The 22,149-nt window shown below is 44.0% G+C and overlaps 1 protein-coding gene across 6 annotated transcripts in view; it reads right to left on the bottom strand.

Annotated features, from left to right (window-relative positions):
• LOC307046253 (signal-induced proliferation-associated 1-like protein 1) overlaps positions 1-22,149 on the bottom strand; it is a 37,655-nt gene that overhangs the window by 9,625 nt on the left and 5,881 nt on the right. For all 6 annotated transcript variants that reach the window (XR_013810120.1, XM_079692580.1, XM_079692581.1 and 3 more), the window contains exons 2-8: positions 7,955-9,586; positions 7,698-7,828; positions 6,373-6,561; positions 6,116-6,290; positions 4,866-4,969; positions 4,472-4,629; positions 78-657 (exon numbers count right to left, since the gene is read on the bottom strand). Coding sequence is in view for 5 of the 6 variants with exons in the window: in XM_079692580.1 (XP_079548706.1) it covers positions 78-657; positions 4,472-4,629; positions 4,866-4,969; positions 6,116-6,290; positions 6,373-6,561; positions 7,698-7,828; positions 7,955-9,407 (2,790 nt within the window). In the remaining variant the exon portion in view is untranslated. The remainder of the gene's footprint in view (positions 1-77; positions 658-4,471; positions 4,630-4,865; positions 4,970-6,115; positions 6,291-6,372; positions 6,562-7,697; positions 7,829-7,954; positions 9,587-22,149) is intronic.

Here is a 22,149-nt window from a genome sequence, read left to right as displayed (position 1 = left end):
GTGTTGCTCAGCTGGCTAACAGCAGATGCTGAGTGCTAATGAAGTGTAGCATCATAAACAGGTAGAGCACCACTGACCTCCAGTCTCTTGACGACTTCTCCAAAGTCTTCTGTGTTGTTATTGATGGAGCGCAGTGAAACACTCTCACCGCGCTCATAGAAGATCTTCATGGAGGCGGGGCTCCCCGTTGACCAACCAATCACATCACGCGTGGCACAGTTAAACACAACTGCCTTGGCCTCCTGATCCAACAGGATTATGAAGTCATTTGAAATGGCCAACAGGCATTCGCGTTCAGCACCGGCTACCTGGTCCTCAGCGTGGACCTGCCAGGTGACGGCACCCAGGCTCCGCAGCTCCGCCCCGCTGTAGGGACGCACTTTCTCTCGTCGTTTGTGCGCCAGAGAGATGAAGGGAAACTTCCCTGTTGGTTCTACTGGAGTAGTAGTCACATGTCGCTCTGCCAAGTCTCGAAGATACTCCTGCCGTGTCCGTGTTGCCATGGCACCAAACTTATCTGACTTGTGGGCTGCGTTCTCAGCGTTGATGACTTTGCCCAACAGGAAGTCCCTGAAAACAGTGGACTTTGGGAAGGTCACGCCCTTGGGAATTGGCGGGCCAAAGGAGGGAACGTCCTGGGAACGAGTGACAGCCACACTGCAGAAAGTAGAAAATAAAGGGGAAGGGTTTGAGGACACTGCTTCAGTACAAACAAACAATCATACCTAGTAAACACTTTTTTTGTACTTTAAAACTATGTTTTATTTAAATCTTAAATAACTTAATATACAAAACTATAGCGAAAACTGTGCCAAAAATGTCCTTTGTTAATGTGAAGAAAAATGCATAAAAATGCTAAATGAAATAAATAAAATATAAATAACATATTCCACAACAAGAATGTATACATAGAATTAGAACAGGACACATGAAAACAAACAAACACAAACATATCTATCTATCTATACAGGTCAAACAACAGGGAAATAAGTGATATTACAGGATTTAATAGCACATTGTCTTGTAAATCAGCAGAGTGGAGGTATCTTTTTATAGTCCCCCCTCAGGTATTGTTGTCTTTGACTTGTTTCACTTGTGAGTATAAAAGGAGGGCGTAAAAATTCCTAGGGGTAAGGCTCTCCTCGTGTTACCCTCTACTGCTCCTATTCCATCTGCACACAATGGTGTTTGATGACTATAAATCAGAAACAGGTGTAGGTATTGTTGTCTCATACCTGTTGTTCATAAGAAATATTGGCTCAGTGTATTAGAAAATCTAGCAAAAAGTACTTTGAAACATAAGGGGATTAATGTACCATTTTGGACAACATGCTTGGGTTATCAAATGTGTATACCCACTCCGGCTGCATACATAGAGCCTATAAATGTACACATACAGTCAGTAGCATATACACTAAAACCTATTAGTGCGTGAAAAACGGAGACATGGTCTTGGATAAGCTGATGTGACAGTCCTGACAAGTCTGCATCCAGTCCATTCAACAGATAACACAGTTATAGCCTTTAACAGGAATGTAGTAAATTACGCCTCACTACACCCAGCATATAAATACTATACATCCAATAACATTTGAAAAGCGGGCTCCCAGTACTGTCACCCTGTCACTCTCTGCTACATCATGGTATGGAGAAGCGGTGCTGCGGCTGGAGCTAGCACAAACAGCCTACGTTTTCCTAAACAAAGGTCTAGTTATGCAATCCGCTTTGCTGGCCCCGTGTGACTTTGAAGCAGCGGTTGAAAGCAGCAGATTAGCACCCCGCTGGCCCCGGGCCACTTACTCCTCTAATGCTCTGGTCTGGCTCAATATGACCTGAGCATTATCCAAAATCACTCCAGCAGGCAACAGGCTATTAATAACCAGATGACTCAACAAATCATAACATTCTTTTTACTTCTTTATCCTCTGTTAATAAAAGACATATTGACATGGTCACAAGATATTAGGACACAGTCTTATGACATGATGACAAAAATGTCTTAGCGGGAAATCAGGTTTCCAGCTGGTATGCGTGTTAAAGGATCTGTGTTTAAGTTAGCGAATGTGTGACTAGCTAACTATCTGAATTCCATAAAGGTTGCTTTTTAATAAGTGGCATAATCAAAATCAATGCATCAACTAATCTGTATGATTTGAACAACACATCACATAAAGCTGCAAGCATCTACACAAACATTATAACTTACCTCCTGGTGTCACCAGAAAGCAACCATGTTCTCCAGTATCAGAATGACTGCACAATATCCTTAATCTTTGTTGCAATCAATGTGAAGCGACATACATAATTCCAGAGGTCAATGATAACTAGATTCTGTTCCGTAGCGGCAATCCAACCCTCAACATATAGCACTTGGTGCCGTGTAGCAAATCTTTGTAGCCCGTGTTCTCTTGTCCCGATGAAGATTTTTTTTCCGAACCGTCAGGGAAAGGCATCCGTGAAAAGGCTTGTGACAAACAGTCAGGAGTGAAGTTTTAACCTATAGTGCCTCCACCCACAGAACGGAAAAGGTAAATGGGAATGTGTGAGTTTCTCTGGGTGGGGTAGGACGTTTTTCCTCAAGGATTCTGTGTCCCGCGCCTCTCCATTTCATTATGAAGCGAAACGAGGAGAACCAGCCGTTATCTTTTCCCAAAGTTTAAATGAAATGTCGCCTTAAGCTAAAAGTAAGCTTAATCATAAAAAGGTGTCCAATGGAGTAGCTGGTCAAGAAAAAAGGATCTGAACAAGCAGGAGAAAAGAGAGGTCCAAATAAATTAGCCTAAATTTGACGTGGGTGCGAGCTGAGAGACAGAAGGCTGACTTGTCCTCTCCTGAGATGGAGTCTATGAGCTCTAAAGGACTCTGCTCTCAACAACCCTCCCAGCTCACATGCATGTCCGGGTGAAGAGAGCACTTCATGTGCATGGCGCTAACTCCTTCAGACCATTCCGGCTCACGCTGCCCAAAGGCAAAGTGGCAAGAAGGGAGGGAGGGGGAGAGGAGTAGAGAAGAAGGGGGGGGGAGGTCTTGTATTGTATGAGTGTGTGAAGAGTGAGCCTTTCAGTGAATTAGTGTGCATGGGAAGAAGTGCGTGCATGTGTGTGTAACTGTGCAAGTGAGCATGGGAAAGAGGTAAGAAGGAGATACGGGACTAAGAGACAGCAACTATGTGCGTGTAATATCTGTGTATGCAGAGAACAGAAAGTGTCTGTGTGGTGAGGTAAGGGTGCATGAGTGTGATTGCAACAGAGATCCAGTCTGATCATCACAAGGCTAAGAGTCAGCCAGCCGAGGAGAGGAGGAGGAGGAGGAGGACACCCATCAGTTGGACAGCTACTGCAGGGCCAATCTATTCCATTTGATCATAATCAAACTAATTCATACTTACGCAGACATACAGAAGCTAGAACAGGCACAATCCGGATAGACAGGACAGCCACGCAGCAGGCTTTTATGTTTGACCCATGCCTTCCAGTCAATGCTTTTGTCTTAATGCTACTGTAGCTACCTGCATAAAAACTACACCGCTGGTAGCACTGACCGTTGTGGAGCTTTTCCATAAAAAGGGGCCAGTGCCGCACTGAGATGGGAAGACACAACCAGATTTGTATTCAACATTGCTATTGGCTTTGGTCAGTCTGGCCTAGTTCAAATTCTAATGAGTATCCTTAGTCTCTAGATATAGTCATATATATTCCTAGCCGGTGGGCTAACCTTAAGGAGGACATATTACACTAATTTTCAGGTTCATATTTGTATTTTGTGCCTCTAGGCGACATGTTTACATGCTTTAATGTTCACAAAGCGCTTTATTGTTCTCAAACTGCCTGTGCTGAAGCACCTGTTTTTACCCTGGTCTGAAACCAGAGCCCAGTCTGCTCTGATTGTCCGGCTATGTTGTGATTGGCCAATCGCTTTGAGATGTCCCATCCCTTAGCCTATCACCTACAATGTGTTGGAGCGCTAGCCACTATAAGCACATAGAGCAACACTATCTTGCAGAAGTAAACAAATTATGGCATTTCAGGGAGGGGGGAGTGTTTGGGAGAGAAACTCCCTCTGCCGAGAAATGTTGGATTTTAGCCTTTGCGGACCATTTGCATGCACACAAACCTATATAACTCTCTACTAGGGAAGGGAAAACCCAAAAAAGCCTAAAAAGGCCTCTTTAGACTCAATTATTTGAGATAGTGAGATGAAACGTTTTCATATCTTTGGTATGTTGTCCGATTTACTAAAAACCTGAATTGATACAGGAAGAGGTTTTGTTCAACCCAAATGCCCCATACACCAGCCCTGCCTTTGTCTTCCTTCCTTCCTTCCTTTCTTTGACAAATCACATAGCATATACACAATTGCAAAAGAAAAAAAGGCTTGAGCATGTTTTCCTTGTGGTTCCCACACATTTACTGTACACAGTTTTCCTATTACCCAGTAGAGGAATTCCTGCTGGTCTAATAAACAGACCTACCTGTAGCATGTGTTGTCAGAGCAGGGATCGTGCACCCGTACGATGATGAAGACATGTTGAAAGTGAGAGCGAATGGCCTTCGGGGTGAAGGGGTGAGCGCCGGGCTCCTGGAACACGATGGTCACTATGTCGTTTCCTATGTGGCGCTTCCTCAGCAACTATTGAAAGCAAAACATTTCTTAATTAGGGACTTCAATCTGAAAGCATACCAACTATTCTGTGCATTCCATTTAATGGCAATAAACAATGAAATGTTCTTTTTAACAATAAAATAAGAAATCTGATACCAGTCTTAAGTAATAACAGGTGTTCCTCTTAATATATACATATACACCCTCCCTCTGGGTATACCATAACTAATGGTATACCAGAGGAATGGGCTCTCCATCTTTACCTGTTGTTTGTTGTTGGGGGTGTAAGGCAGCAGCGTTGTCACATGGAACATGATCTCATAGTCTTTGTAAGTCGTGTACAGGGAGTGAGTACCCGTGGAATCCGCTGCAGGGAAACATAGCAATACAGTATTGAGCTCCATTTAACAACTGATGCCATCCATCTGTCTCGCATGTGTATCCTGTGTGTTTCTCTCTCTGTGGTTTCTGGTGCCAGACAGGATGCCATTTCACTGTAGCCCAAACAACTAGACAATGGTGAAGTGCATATCGGTGTCAGCCGAGATAAGATGACTGTCAAACCTGAAGCTCACTCTACTGTTTAACACAAGTGTAAGCTGCCTTTCTTTTGTGATTTTACACTATCCAGAACAAAGGACACTGTCTATATATGTCAAAAATAATAACATGTTAATGGCCGGTGGGTAGAATTGAATGGGGGATCTATTATCAGAATTGGAGAATAATATTCATAACTATGTTTTTATTAGTACTTAATCACATGTAATGAAGAAAGTTTTGTTAGCTTTGAATGAGGTTTACACATACATGTTTCGACAGAAATGTAGAACCGAAAAAACAAAACTGGTTTTAAATAGAGCGTTTCATTTTTAAATCAATGCAATTGCTTGTAAAACTGCGGCGACATCAGCCAACCAAAATGTTGTTGCACCTAAAGTGTTGTTATGGTAAGGATGGGCTATGAGTTCAGCAGAAGGATACTCTGTTAGTTTCAATCTGCAACCACAACACTAGATGCCACCAAATCCTACACACTGTTGCTCTAATTCATTTATCTGTCCAACAAGACCATAAACTGGCAATCATAAACTTCTTAATCTGTTCACCAGACTATGCTGATTGTTAGCCAGGTTCTCTGAAGAATGATGCAGTTATCATCATGAACTCATTAGTACGACTGAGGGACTATTGTTGAAGATACACCAGAGAGAAAATTATAGTTAAAAAGAGAGAGGAAAAGAAAAGTAATATAGGCAAAAAATCAGATCCAGTGCAAGGAAACATTTGGCCAAAAGCAAGATTAAGGACCAAAGTTCAAGCACTATAAAGTTATATAAAGCAATATAAAGCTAAAGTAAAACTAACTTATAGCAGGACTTCTAAGGATAAAAGGTTGAAGCCAAGAATAAGTACATACAGTCTTCTATATAACCAGACATCCACTCAATTACAATAATGTGTTGCTGTAGAAAAGCATCACAACCTGGGTCACTAAAGTAAGAAAACATACTTTTTGTATCCAGCTGGGCTCGGTACTTTGTGAAGCCCTTGAGGCGGACCTTGTCCCCCAGCAGTTGGAGGAACTCTTCCAGGGCGGGGCCAGCCATCTCGTTGTTGTACATCTCCTCCTCGGTGCTCTGGCCCGCTCGGCAGTACATCACCCCCACCTTCACCTGAAAACTCAGCTGAGGGACACAATATTTCACGTGAGGACACAGTACAATGTTGAAACAAGTGTGTTCCAATAACTCTCGTTAATCAGCTCACCATTTGTTCATCCAGTTTCATCAGCTGCTCAGTGACTTTGGGTGTGTTGAGGGCCAGTCTGAGGCACGACAGATCGAGCTCAGGGAGAAGGTACTCCAGCACCTCCTTGACGGGCAATCCCCGGGTGGTCCCGTGCTTAGAGGTGGAAGGCACTGCATCCTCAAGGATAGAACCTCTAAGAGTGGTCAGCTGAATGGAGGGAGATAGGGAGGAAGATATAACATAGAGGAGTGTGAGCAGAGGAAAAAAGCAACGTTGGAATCTTTTAGAACATGCCTGCACAAACAGCAGGAAAAAAACAGGTCCCTGCGTATGTTTTAAGTAACCCGCTCCCTTTACCCTTAAAGAAGGTGACATGGCACAACAAGAGAATTATGACTCAAAGCCTTGTGTAAATAGAAAGTGGAACTGAGGAAGAAGAAGTGGGAGGGCTCGTACAAGCATTCTGTTTACACAAAGTCTGCATTGTACTGGGTTCTGGGAGTGTACTCAATCACTTCACTATCATAAGCGGCTGGAGAGGGGCTTCGAGTCTCTCTCCTACGAGCTTGAGGCTGTGCTGTGCTTTGTTTACAATGGACCTGTGTTCCCCATGTCTGGAAGGTAGGGTAGTGGGCGGGGGTCCTGTGGTACTTCAGTCTAATGTGTGGGGGCTTAATCACATGCACCTGTTTTTACTTAAATCCACAACAAACATTCTCAGGCAAGTGCCCTAAACCTCAAGCCTAACCCTGTGAAGGTACGTCCATATAATAAATACCATAACCTAAAATTGAAAAAAGCCAAACATCTCATAACCAAACACAAAAGACTTGGAGCCAACATCGCAACTCAATATGACAGGCTATTTTTACTGATCCACGCAGCGGTTTGAGGTTGTGGGGTACTGACAGGCCTGGGAGGCTGGAAGATGAGCGCACATCCTCACATTTCTTCACACATTGCAGATATTGGAAGACAGCTGAATAGCTCCAGGGTTGGTTGCATAATAAGAAACAAAGACTGAGACTGGTTTTACCTAAGGCTGGACCTCCTACTATGAAGCAGGCATAATAGGATTTGAACTAGGCACTCCTTTAATAGATATAGAAGGTGTATGAACTGGATATAAAATCAAAGCAAGCAACAAATTAAATGAATGTCTTTTCTCACAGTCAACCAAAACAGTCTCCCTAACCTTTCCAAATCTGTGAGTGCAAAACCAAAAATAATTGTCTGCCTCATTAAATCTGTTGGGCAGTTTCCCTCCTCAGCAGGAAGGATTGATGTGATGCGGTGCTGAGGTTGAGGTTAGGGTGTAGGAAGGATGGGACACTATGGCTAACCTCGCTGGTTCTGAAGATGAGGCGGTAGCTATGCTGCTGGCCGTGCTCCTTGTCCTCTTCCAGCTTCTCCCTGCGCAAGCTCACCGCCACTGGACCCAGCGCCTCGTCCATCCCAAAATAGTTCCAGTGCTCTGAGGAGGAGGAGGTAGCAGGGGAAAAGGGCAACATTTAAAAACATCTGTTGGGTAATATCAAACTTTACTGCTTTGAACAACACACTTATGAATACAAAATGAAAGCGGTTGAATTAAACGTACCCCTAAGGTAGAAGAACTTCCTGTAGTAGTAAGCTCCCAGGTCCACATGCTCCACAATGTATTGTTTGCCCTTTTCGCTGAGCGTGCTGGGGCCTTCCTTTGGCCCCTCTAGCACTGCAACTCCAGCATTTGTGCAGTGCGTGCTCACAGATGTTTCGTACACGTTTACTTCCTCGATCAGGGTCCCCGATCCACAGTTACCTGCTCCTGCACCATGATACCCTGCTAACAATCTGCGCCTCACAATACCATCACCACCTATCTCGTTGCGGAAGCAGGGGCAACTTAACAGCATTTCGTTGCTCTGTTCGTCCCCCGCGTCCAGACCGGGACTGTCTCTGGAACAGAGCTCCTCCTGGCTGCCGCTCGGGGAGCTGTAAGGCAGGCTGTGTGTGGACGACAGGGTGGAGGTAGCCGAGGCTACAGCGGCAGCAGATGCCCCCGTGGTGGTGTTTTTCCGCTTGCCTGCAATCTGCCGCAACTGAGTAACTTCGTTGAGGTCAAACAGCATGCTCTGAACATCATAGTGGGCAAAGCCTCTCTGACAAACCCAGGGGGGGCCCATGTCCTCTATCCGACTGTCCTCTGCATCAGACCCCGCTCTGGGGGAGTCGGACTCACCCCGGACATTTCGAAGTTTACGGAATATAGACTCGCCCCCTGTCTCAGATTTAGTCCGTCTCTTTGGGGGCTTATCTCTGGCTTTTGGAGGATTGCCGTCTATGACATCCTCCTGAATATCAACGCTGGCCTGCATGGCCCCCACATTCAGGATGTCCTCCAGTTTCTCTGGAGCGGGGCTACGCTGGTCAACTTTTTCCCCTTGATAGCCCCGAAGCATTTCAAAGAAGCTCTCTCCAGATGCTCCGTGCTGATCTATTGAGGAGGTGCTACCATATTCACGATGAAGAGGAGACCATTTGGCTCCCGATGCTGGACCCCATTCGTCTCCACTGTCACCGCTAGCTTCCATCTCGCTGATAGTCATGTCACTGTTGCTGCGCTGACGGATGCGTCTCTGTTTTCTATGTGCAGGACCCCTGTAGTCTCCGGGCACTAGGTAATGGGTGTCCAGGCTGTAGTTGTTGGACTGGACCTGTGTTCGATTCCTCAACGTATTGTGAATGTTCCGCAGCATTGACGAGTCCTGAGGGCTCATTACAGCACCTAACTTAATGTGACTTTTTCCAACAGAGGGAACACCAGAGTTATCGGGCTCTGTAGCTGACTGCCACATAATCCCTGCAAGGTCTCTCCTCGGGGGCCAGTCAGCCACCCGAGCCCGTACACCCATTTTGGGAACACCTGTGCCCACAGGGGCATGAACATTGTCTGTGCGGGTTGCCACAGTCCCTCCATTGACCAAACGGAGGTGGCGCGTGTAAAACTCATCACTGGCGGGGACAGAACCCCCAACGGTGCGCTCCATGGGTGGGCCCTTCAGGCTGGTCATTACACCAGTGCAAAAGGCTTAAGGCACTCAGCAGGGAGACATGTCCGCCTCTGGGATGGGATGCTGCTCCCTGACGTCATGAAGCAGAAAATAAGTGAGGGGGCAAGCCCACCTCTTCAGCATTCAGGCCTGCATACTCTGTCCACACTTGGAATTTGTCTTACTCCGAATAAAGTATCCTGAAAAGAAAAAGAAAAAACTGTTAGTTCATACAGCAAGGGTTTGGAGAGAAGATAAATCACAAACACATCTGTTTCCTGACTCATACCACTCTTCACCCACACATACAAGACTAGAATTAAGAAGAACTAAGCTCTTGGCTCTTAAGTTAAAATGAAGTTGCTGAAAAAAGATCCTTAGTACAGGAAAACCAGACATCTTTTCAATGGATTGGTTGTGATCAATACCCTCTTCTTGCAATGGGAAAAAGCACAATCGTAACTCAAATCTCACTTCTTAAGTTAAGCATGCACATCTCTATTTTTACTGGTTTACATCAGCGTTTTAGGGCATCTAGTAAAAGAACTGTCCATCTTCATACAACAGGGGCATATTTTGAGACGTGAAAAAAAAGGTTTAAGCAAATGTATGTATACAATAAGAAAGATATGTACAGTCGCCTCTTTGCATGCAGCTTTAAACCGCAACATTAGTGAATTGTAATGCAAGTTGCCGTTTTCTCGGTCAAATATCTAAAGCTGCACATCAAAAAGCAAAAGGGGCCCTTTGAAAGTCATCTGAGAAGTGGGTGATGATCCTCTGCCTGACAAATCGGGCCAATTTGGCAGAGAGACACTGGGAGAGATTAAGGCTCCACTCTCAGTCAGCCCTGCCTGGCTGTGGCTGTGATCACATTAGCCTCTAGCAATCAGTGCAGTGTGACGGGCCTACAGCACCACCACCTTCACACTGCATCCAAAACCAGGGCCAAATTAATGCTAACTAGAACATATTATTTATTTTTGTATTATTATTGGGATGATAAAGAAGACATTTTGCTTTATAAAGTACAATAAGTCAACTGAGAGATGGGTCAAATGTTCCCAAGTCAGTGGAGTTGGTCTGATATTATAAACTTCAATTTAGAAATCAGGAAAAAAGTGCAGGTGTCATTTGCATATGGCATTATTCATGATGCAAAGCACCCCAAGTCAGTGTTTCCTCTAAACATTTTGTTTTCTGACAACAAATCTCTAAACATGTCAATATGACGCAGCAGAGAACCCTTCTGTTAGACCGAAATCGAGCAAACACAAGCAGCATGAAGGATTGGCGTGATTCCTGATATAGTAAAACAGTGTATCAGTTATATTTCACATGTTCTCCTTTTTGAAGCAGAAACAAAAACCAGTCAAGACAGTGTTTCCCACAGAGCTGAAATATACTTGGGAGGGTGGTGGTATATATATATATATATATATATATATATAGCTCCAACAAATAACATTAACCTTTCTGTTGGTCGCTTGTCAGCAGACCCTTCACGGGATGGCAGAGCGAACAGGTACAGGCAGGGCCGATAGTGATAGCCCTATAGTTTAAATCTACTGCCCACAGATAAACATATGGACAAAAAAAATAAATGGTAAATTTATTTAGGAACCTATCAATGTGATTTTAAGTGTGGGTGGAACTCAAATCCTCTAGGGGGGTCCAGGGGAGGAATTCCTCCCCAGGTAAGATTTTTTTTAAACTTAAATGCATCAATCTGGTGCATTTTGAGGGGGAAATAAAGAGACTAGATCTATGGAAACACCTATATGAAACAGAACTGTATACATTTCAATAATCATAAAATCATGGCCATAACCAATAATATACCATTTCCAATATGAAAAAAACACTGAAACTTTATTTATTTATTTTTGGATCATTTATAGTTGTGAGTGTGTCTGTGCTCCTTAGTCAGCCTCTCCTGTCTCTCTCCTGTCTCCTGTCTGTCTCCCTCCTCTCCTCTCTTCTCCTCTCCTCTCTTCTCCTCTTTGAGGCAGCAGCAAAGACTAGTTTTAGCTCTCAACAAGTTTTAAAAGTGTATCTTACCTTTTTTCACCAAGTTAACTTTTTATGTATTTATTCATGCATATTTTTACTAAACACTACCCTCTCAAATGAAAATATGTGTTTACATAAATGGCGAGCAAACCGTTTGAGACCCACTGAGAACTTAGACTAATGGCGCATTTCCACTGCAGCGGGTAGCCCCGTTTAAGTGTCCTTAAATCGTCCTCAAGCGGACAGGCCAGTTTTTAGTGGCCTTTCCATATAGCGTAGCACCGGCTAGCGGGTACTTTTTCCCTCTTTTTCCGGCCCCATAAAATCGTGGTTCTATCAGGCCAGGGCCAGGGCTGAACTAGTGACGTCAACATTCTCGACTGCTGATTGGTCAGAGAGAAACGTCACAAGATCGCGCGCGAGATCCTCCCTAGCGTCGCATATACTGTATATATAGAAGCAAGCTTGCAGCATTTTTATACACAGCATTTTTGTAAACGGAGGAGCTACAAAAATGAAAAGCACACCGTGGTCGACCGAGGAGGTGACGACGTTCCTACATTTCATTGGCCAAAAAAAAGCCGATCGCCCCGACTACACTGCGTTGCTACCCCAGGTCCTAAACTGTAATGGAAATGCGCCATTGCCTCGGACAGCCAGCGAGGCAGCCCGAGGCCTGAGCGAGGACACTTAGGGACGCTTAAACGGGGCTACCCCGCTGCAGTGGAAATGTGCCATAAGTTAACTATCTAAACACTCAAGAGTCCTTTACCTCACCTGAGCTGAGGTTATCCCGAGCTTGAATGACACACAGAGACCAATCAAGGGCTTTGATTTATGATCTGTATGACAGTGGCCATGTCGGCAGGCCAAATCATGTAGACAGCCAGTCACCCTGTGTGAGGCAGGCCACTTAACAGGCCAGGCCATCGGGAAACCCCCCGGTCCTCCCGATGACAAGTCCGGGACTGGGTACAGGAGGCATAGAGCGAGGGATCATAGTCCACGAGTTAATCGATCGCAGATGGCGTCGTGGTCACGGACGAATACAAACACTTTTTTTTTTTAAATACCTAAATGGGTTGTGAAATATACTTGGGCGGCCGTTAATATACCTGGGCGGCCCGCCCAAGTATAGTCTATGTGTGGGAAACCCTGCAAGAACAAGGTCCTCAAGCAATACAAATCATTAAAGAGGGTTTGACATTGAGCCTAGCCATCTGATAATAAGCATAGCAAAGACCTTCAAAAGAAATGGACAGGGTAATCTTCAGATTCAAACCCAGGATGAAACAGCTCTATGGTTACATGATAGGAAATCTTCAGCTAGAATAAAAAAAGTCAAATAAGATAATAAGAAAATATCGCCACCGTGATCTTTTATCTGCCAAAAAAGAAATGATCCCAACTATACATCCCTCTCAGATATAGGCACTCATTCTTTGGGGCATGGGAGTAGAGTACAGTAAGTGTCTAAAGCAGATGAATGAAAACTCATTAACACATTTTAAAAAAACTAATTCCTGCCCTACTAACACCATCATTTGTCTGACAGAATGTGAGTGAAAATAGTTGTGAATGTACATTAGACAGTAGGTCCAGTCCCAAAGTGCTGGGCCTCATTCCCAGATGCTGAGAAGCGTCCATAGGGACAGACAGAAGAAGAGAAGCACACGTCCCAGTAAACAGGCCACTAATCTCCTGATGGATAGATCACTGGCTTCATGGTCTTGTCAGATTAAAAGGAGTGTGGCATAGTGACTGAGGGAGTGTGTCTTGTAGTTGTTTGCGTGACAGAGGGACTAGGGCTGGGAGATTACAATTCTGTTCAGCAATGACGCTCTGATTTTGTCTTGTGTTCAAAATCCATCACAACCTGACTATTCTTTACAGTGGTGAGGATCCCTACGAGAGATAGAGATTAAACAGATGATTATTTATTTTTTAAATCTCTGTGGGACTTGTCCGAACAGCCAGAGTCTGTTGACTAAATGAGGTTAACTTCTTGTAATTAGGGCTCTGACCTCACAGCTGGTCTGTCAGGCTGGTTGAGGGATGAGCAAAGCGGTGGTACAGATTCAGACGGAGGGGACACATTACAAAGTGTTGTTCCGGTTGTAGGGATAAGTCTAGACACAAAAGACTGCGCTCTGAGAGAGTAACATGCCCCTATAAAGACTCAGCCGGCATGTGTTACAGGTGACTCAGAGACGGGGCCTTTCACCGCACATACTACATGAAACTGGAAGACAGACAGCAGTCAGTCAGCAGGACTGTACTGCAATGAATCACAAATATTAACACAGAGTCTTTTTAAATCTGACTCACAGAAAATACAAGCAACTTCAGCAAATATCTGAGTCATGATCATGAAACAGCCTGAGGAGCTAGTTATTATCAAAGGGAGGGGGGGTCTCTGTTGCTGAGCTGGCTTGTCTCGCTGTTGTCCTCGAGAGAAAAGGACCACATGCTGGAGTTGAAAGACTCTTCGTACTGGGTCTCCAAACAGAGATGGAATGAAGTTTCCCAGTAGACTGGGCAAGTGTTTCCAAAGACGAGACAAAAGAGCCGAAGGATTGCCCTACAAGCTTGTAATTACTGCGTACTTGAAGGGGGCTAAGGGTCTGTTTGGCTGACACTATTGGCTCTCAGTCAGGCACCCTACCATTTAGCCCATTGGTTCGTCCTGTCCCCTAATCTTCCCCTGCTATAAGGGCTGACTGGGATGTTGGGCAGCAGGCACAAAGGTCTCTCTGTCCTGGGCGAGACTGGGGCCCCATTCCAACATAGTGAAGTCTTTGAAAATTGCCTGGCACAGGAATTCTAACTGTGGCTGGGTATATGAAGCCTGCCAGGAAATAAATTAGAATGAAGGGGGACTGGAGAAATAGAGATGAAGCAAACACTAATCCAAAATGTGGAAACGATGCATCAAAGAACGAAGAGGATACATTTGTGATGAGCAAAGGAAGGCAGAGCAAGGTCGCACCTGGCCAGAAAAATTGCAAAAAGGCCTTTAACAAAAAGCAGAAAATTAGTCCGAAAAACACATATTGTGGCAACACATATGTAGTGACAGATGACTAAGATTTGGGGAAAAACCTGATGAAAGCTACATAGTGGTTAAAGTCTTCCACAGTGAGCAAGCTTTCCCATAAGGTTCTGCTCCAGTCACACAGAGAATTGAAGCTTCAGAATAGAAAAACTCGGCAGCAATAAAAAAAAAAGTCCACTGACTCCTACACAACTTCATTTCCTGTCAACGATGGAGTTTTACAGGGGTAAGCTGAGGTCTCTACACATGCACTGAGCTGCAACCTAACCACGGCCGCCCATAGGGCACGGATGCACAGTAAGTAAAAAAGCATCTCCGCCGATTCCCTGATTCCCATCTGCGTAGCTCTTTGAAAAAAAGGAATTCAGTCTGCCGCCCCCCCCCCCCCCCCCCCCCCCCGTGCATCTGGCTGAGAACCAAGCACAAACCTGCCCGTCTGATTGAGCAAACCTGAGAACCTGACGCCTTCACAGAAAAACAGGCAGGCTTGCTGGCATACACACGGTACTAACATCATCCAACCACAAGCCAGAATCCTGGAATTCCACCAATTTCAGGAGAGGAAGTGATGAATGAACGTCTGCGAATGGGGAGGGAGAAAAAAAAGGACATGTTTGGGCAAATTCTTAGAGGAGTGCAACACTGACTCTCACAGTGATAGTAAGCTATAAAATACTTTTAAGTCGGACGTCACTTTACAAACACAGGCTTCTATCTTTGCAGTTGTACTGAGAGCTTTGATCTCTGAGTGAAGTGCAACGCCACATAGAAACGAGAACTGAACCTACGAATTGTTCAACCGACCACACATGCAATGCAAACACAGCATGTCATTGGAGCACTTCAAAAACCGGTGGCAGTGTATCGACATTCATCATCGCTATTGTTCTGCGATGTGCTGCTGCTCGGCCCTATCTCTGGGCCCCTCGCTATCACTACAGCACAGCTCACTGAGTAATGGGCATAGCGAACCACTGGCAAAGAGAATTTCACTCACAGCCTTACACAAGAAGAAAGGTCTGGAGGAGCGCCAGGATATATCCATTGCCATTATCTCCAGCAGGGTGTCCTCGATCCTTCCTCTCTTCTTATCCAGAAAGTACTTCACAAGGGGTTTCACATTTTACATCGGAGAGACGGCAGGATAAATAGACACTTGAAACACTTGACATAGTTTGTATTTAGAAAGGGTCAACCCCGTCCTATTTCTAATGTCATTATCTGGGTGGGCCTTGAGTTTGACAATGAAGGCCTTTGTCCAACTCTTAGAGGGCAATTTACCTTAAAAAAAACAACTAATTGCACTGCTAACAGCTTAGGTGGTCCGCTTGTACGGAGTAAAGAAAGATCATTACTACTTATATGCTAATCTGTTAGCTGCCCAGTCAATACAGAAATATGAAAGAGTCCACAGTCTTACACAGGTTTGTATTCCATTAAAGTATGAACATCAACAGAAGCTTTACAACTTTATAAATACATTAAGAGCACAGAGACCAAGCCTGAGTAGGTTTAGTGCCTCATATTTGAAGTGGTTTTATAGTCGACTTGTCTTTATTGAGGAGGTTCACATTTAAGCTTGTCAGCTTTAAAAAAATATATATACTATGCATTATAAAGAGGAATGGAGAGGAGGCAGTGGCTGCTGCCTGAAGAGGAATGTTAAAAATTCTAATGAGGTGGTAGCCTGGCTGCTGCAGTATTTGGGAGCTGAGGTTTGGAAGTGGAAATCTGCTCTAGGCTGCACTTTTCCTCTCCATGCCTTCTTTGCCCACCTCCAACCTCAGGACTCCATTAGAGAGACAGTGGGCTCCTGATCCACATGGACAGGTACAGACAAAGGCTCTCTGGGTTGAGGTGACGTGCAACAACATTAACATTAACCTTTCTGTTGGTCGCACGCGCTTGTTAGCAGACCCTTCACGCGATGGCAGAGCAAACAAGCCCATAGTGATAGCCCTATAGTTTAAAACTACTACCCACAAATGAAAATATGGACATGGGTTACTATTTTTTTTAAATGGTAAATGTATTTAGGAACCTATGAATGTGATTTTAAGTGGGGGTGGACCTCAAATCCTCTAGGGGGGTCCAGGGGCATGCTCCCCAGGTAAGATTATTTTTTAAATGTTGGAGTTAAATGCATCAACCTGGTGCATTTTGAGGGGGAAATAAAGAGACTAGCTATATGGGAACACCTAAATGAAACAGAACTGTACATTTCAATAATCCTAAAATCATGGCCATAACCAATAACATCCCATTTCCAATATGAAAAAAACACTGAAAGTTGTTTATTTATTTATTTGTGGTTCATTTATAGTTTTGAATGTGTCTGCTCTCCTGAATCAGCCTCTCCTGTCTCCCTCCTCTCCTCCGTTCTCCTCTTTGAGGCAGCAGCAAATGTTTACATAAATGGTGACCAACCCGTTTGAGACCCACTGAGAACTTAGACTAAGTTAACTATCTAAACACTCAGAGTCCTTTACCTCACCTGAGGTTATCCCGAGCTTGAATGACACACAGAGACCTATCAAGGGCTTTGATTTATGATCTGTATAACAGTGGCCATGTCGGCAGGCCACATCATGTAGACAGCCAGTCACCCTGTGTGAGGCAGGCCATTTAACAGTCCAAGCCATCAGGAAACCCCCCCGGTCCTCCCGATGGCCAGTCCGGGACTGGGTACAGGAGGCGTAGAGCGAGGGATCATTGTCCACAAGTTAATCGATCGCAGATGGCGTCGTGGTCACGGACAAATAAAAAGAAAATAATTATTATTAAAAAAAGAAAAACCTAAATGGGTCGCGAAATATACTTGGGCGGCCGTTAATATACTTGGGCGGCCCGCCCAAGTATAGTCTATGTGTGGGAAACCCTGATCTATCTGTGTAGAGTGCAATAAGGCTGCCTAGAACAAAATGATCTGTCCAAGCTGTCTCCCTGACCTCTCTTAATATACAATATAATATACATTACTGGCTTGGGTGGGCACCTAATTGTACTGAAGTAGTATGTAGCAAGTAGTGTTTGCCATTGGGCAGTAATGGCTCGTCCACACAGCGTGCGTTGTCGCTTGCCGGCGGGCGTGTCTGAAACTCGACCAACAACCAATCACATGAATCTCCCGGAGGCCCCTGACACACAAGCAGCGGTTTGATTGGCTAGAGCTTGTACTGGCATATGATTCGATTGGCTGACGCTTCTGCCGAGACGTCAAAAGTTGAACATTGCTCAACTTTTGCAGCGAGCCATGCCAGCAACACTCATCGCTTCCCACAATGCAGTTCGGCGAAAAGTGACGTCACCCCATTCAAAGTGAATGGTGAAGCGTCAACACACTCCGCTGTGTGGACGGGCCGTAAGTGTGGTGAGGGGTTACAGAATGTTCTCTTTAGCTAACATACAGTTTATGGTTGTGAGTTAACCCCCTCAACTATAAATTGTTGTTCTTCACAATGTTTTTCTAAGGCGGTGAAAAAAAAAGCTATCCTCTTATCTTCCATATCTTATCTCTGTTTAAACTTTGCCATACCCCCGTGTTGTAAACTGAAAGTGAAACACAAACTACATTTTAATCATCTCTGGTACACTTCTAGAGTCAAGTAGTGTAGTAGTGGTGTGTGCGTTAGTGATAAATGTAGTTAGACACACAGGTATTTTACTGGTCTGGAATACATGGTTCAAACACCTGTTGATAATTATCAGGTTCATTGTTCAGCAACCAATGGGAATTTTGTGTGTTTAAGTTGGGCTGGACTGATGTAGCACCATAAAGTTGATTGTGGTTAACCTGGCCACGTGTGTTGGCATCGCGCCAGATGCTGATGAATAAAGCCCAAAGTTCACCCTGTTAACTACCACTCTGACAATACTCACACCTCAAAGCCCAAATCACTGCCATGTGGGGATACTGCTACTGTGCAAAAACCTGGAAAGCCCCCTTAGATCATATTTTAAGTAATTATTCACCAAAGATGTTATTTTACCATTAATTAATTATTTTTGTATTATTATTATTATTTTTATTTATTTTTTTCAGTTGAATTTTACTTAAAGTTCAGGGCAATCAACTGTTCAAAACATACTGTTCAAAAAAAATGTCTCCAATAAATTAATGTTTTCAAAGTAAATGGATAATTGTTTTTAATAATCGTGATATCAATTATTGACCCAAATAATCGACACTATGATTTTTGCCATAATCGAGCAGCCCTACTGCCTAGGTTCACTGAAACAATACTCCAGATATCATAACCAACACAGGCGCTTCAAAAACATTCTTGAGAAAAGTCAAATAAAACGTCTTCCTAAATCCTGCTCAACACAGGAAACATACCGGCATCTGTTCCAACAAAGGCACGCTGCCAAAGCACACCAGTTCCTCCAGGTGAGAAAGACTTGTGATTTATATGGGAATTTCCGTCTTAGAGAAAGCTTTAGAAAAAGTGTCCTTCACCTACTCTTTCTACTGACAGCCACTATGAGGCTGTAAGGCAACCCCTGCCTTGGCAGTCATGCATTTGATTTTAACAACTGTGAGTTTATTGTCATTATATTGGAATACTTCCACTTGTTACATTGCTGTAAATATGCAGCCATTATGTTGTTTCACAGCATTTTGCAGTGCACAACTGAGCATCCAGGTCACTTGTTTTAAACCCCAAAGAAATTGGAGCATTTCCCAGCACCGTGCTTTGTCAAACGGGGCACTGTGGGCTGGGGTAGAGGTGTTTATAGGGGCACGGCATTCCCTCGAATCACTCAACAAAAAGGTATGTATGCCCCACTTAATATCTGAAAAGCAATGATCCTATGTGTTACTAAACAAATAATCCCAGCTCAGCATGGGGCTGGCACACAACTCGAGTGTGTTGGAAGGAAGCAGTTTCCATCAGTTGAGGATTAAAATAGAAGGTTTGCGAGAGTAGCAGCAGTATAATTAACAGTGTTGATGCGCGGAGGAGGGCTGAGTGAATAGTTTGTGTGCTTGCCGTCTATAATTCAGCCTCTCCACCAGAGGACGGGGTATGGGGCTCAGCCAGGGGGCCCGCCTAACACTTCTCAAGCCTGCTATTACTTCATTCCCTGATCAAAGGCAATCATGGGAAAAACAAATCAAGAGTTAGCCTGATGTGCTGCTCACACATCAGATGAATCCAGCAGGTTCAGATTACTTTTGACTGCTCCACTGGATCGTTGTCACATCACCGCCAGTGACAGCACTGGAGTAATAGAGCTGTGAAACAGTAAGAACATTGGACCAGGGATTAAAAGAGTGGGTCATCAAAATGTCAATTAGATCATGGTATTATGATTCTTGTGCCGGAGATGAGGTTTTTCAGTGTGAAGCATGCACCACTGGCTGCTGGAGGGGAATCAAATGGTGGTCACACACACTGCATGCCAGATAAGCCTGCTGTTTGCATGTGTGTGTCCATCAGTGAATATTGGTCACTTGCCCAGTGACAGTGCTAGCTGGGCTCTGGCCAATACAGCCATTTACTCCTGTGGCCCATGGCTACTAAAATTGGATATAAAAGGAGGCAGTCAATAATATTCCTGAAAATCCTCTGGCTGGGAGCGTCCATCATGGCACGTGGCCCACTTCTACGGGTAAACAAATAACAATGTAAGAATTCCAGTCCTGCCAGTGAGGGTTTAGGTTAGGGCTGCTTGATTATGGCAAAAATCATAATCTCGATTATTTGGGTCGATAATTGATATCACGATTATTAAAAACGATTATCCATTTACTCTGAAAACATCCATTTATTGAAATTTGAACAGTATGTTTTTAACAGTTGATTACCATTAACTTTAAGTATAATTCAACTGAAAAACCAATACAAAATCAAATTAAAATAAATCATCGTTTCATTTCGATTATGTTGTTTTCATAATCGTTGCAAGCCAAAATCGTAATTGCGATTAAAATACGATTAATTGAGCAGCCCTAGCTTAGGGTTAATAAGATACTAATGTTTGCTTCTAGGGATGCTAAACTAGATATATTTCTTCTGACTGATTTCTGAACCTTCTTAACTAAATCATTACAGTGGTGTTGTGTTTGAAGTGCCTAAAAAGCTGCCCCGCTGTGACAAGAACCCAATGAACCATGTTGAATGTATCATGTATTGCCAGCTGCAGTGTATACGCAAAACAGGTAATAGAGTTCCCAGTGCACCCGTCTGTAAGAGTTAGCACCCATGATGTTGTGTGCATTGTCTTGGACACATGCAGTCAGATTTTCAGGAAGTGTCCATCGCATCAATTTAGTTCAGCTTAGGTTGTAAGACGTTGATCTGCCTGGCATAATGAGGGGGGTTTGCCCGAGGTAAGCAACAACTCCGAATCAGGCTGATTGAAGGTGGGCCAAACTTTAAGGTGGACAAAAGCATTTTTCTTCCAGTTTAAATTATAGCAATAATTGGTTAACATTTGTATTGTCAGTTACCCTTTTCTCTCTACTGGCTTCCTGCTTGCTTTGGCTTGGTGAGCCTCCAGTTCCAAATAGCTTTTATACTTTCTTGCAAGGGTAGTAGTTTTATTTGTACTTCTGTATTTTAAACTGCAACCGCAAGGTTTTATTCATGAGGATGTGTATGACGAGGACAGGGCCAGGGTGAGAGGACAACTGTGTATGAGCAGCACGGTCTTCAACAGTGGCCTGACAGACTCTCACGGCGGAGGTGTCAATGTGACAGATGCCTGCGATGTTTGGAAGTCATCCACTGCCTTGTCCTCTCACATCCTCTGCACGATTACACAGGTAGTAGCAAACAAGATAAATCACAAAGGACTACGACAGAATCCTGATTCATCCAACTTTACCACAATGAAGGGAAGAACATTTTAATTCATGGCAAACCAAGTTTTGCAAGATAAAATTATAGCTTATGCACTCATGCAACAGCAACTTGTATTTGTTGTTAAACACTGGCAGGAGAAAAGAATGGAAACAATGTCAGCTACAAAGAAAAAGATAGCTCACGAGGAACAGGAAACCCACAATAGGAGCTCTTTGTGTTGCTGACATTTTGGAAGACTCTGGGAATGACATGTTGGTTTGCTCTTCATTTTGACAGGGTTGTCTGGACAGGTTGTGACATGGCGGTGTTATGAGAGAGGAGCAGTTGTGATGTTTTGATTAGGCAGTTTGGGAAGGGTCAGGACCCTGCTGAGCAAACACCAGAAACATGAGCTTCACTGCAGAAGCGGCAGCATTGACCACAGGCTTTCAAAAGGCCCCCAGAGCATGCTATCGAATCTATCATAAGATGCTCTAAAGATCCTTTGGAGTTCATTTTCATCAGTCAAACTGATCTATCAATCGATCAACAAGTACACCTCTGCAGCAGTCAGGGTAAAGCACATCAACTCATTTGGTTTTAGAGATTAATAGGGGCAGCCTTTACAGGATGCATTTCAACTGTACAAGGATTCCCCACAGACAGATCAGTGACATACAGTGGGAGTATGACTGCTTACAAACAATTAGATCCTTAGCTTGGAGAGAAGCAGTCAAAAGGAAACACAGCCAGCCATCGTGAAAGGCCAGAGTCAAGGTGAAAGCGTGATTAATATCCCTTCACATGCCACGAGACATTAATTGCGTGCCTCGTGTACAAGATATCCTACAGTTTTGTTATTAACCCCTCTTTGGTTGGCAAGGATGAAGGCAGAAACATACTG

This window comes from Notothenia rossii, assembly GCF_949606895.1.
Source record: "Notothenia rossii genome assembly, chromosome: 7".
NCBI lineage: Eukaryota > Metazoa > Chordata > Actinopteri > Perciformes > Nototheniidae > Notothenia > Notothenia rossii.
The sequence above is the reverse complement of the archived record's forward strand: the minus strand, read 5'-3'. Positions and strand labels throughout refer to the sequence as shown.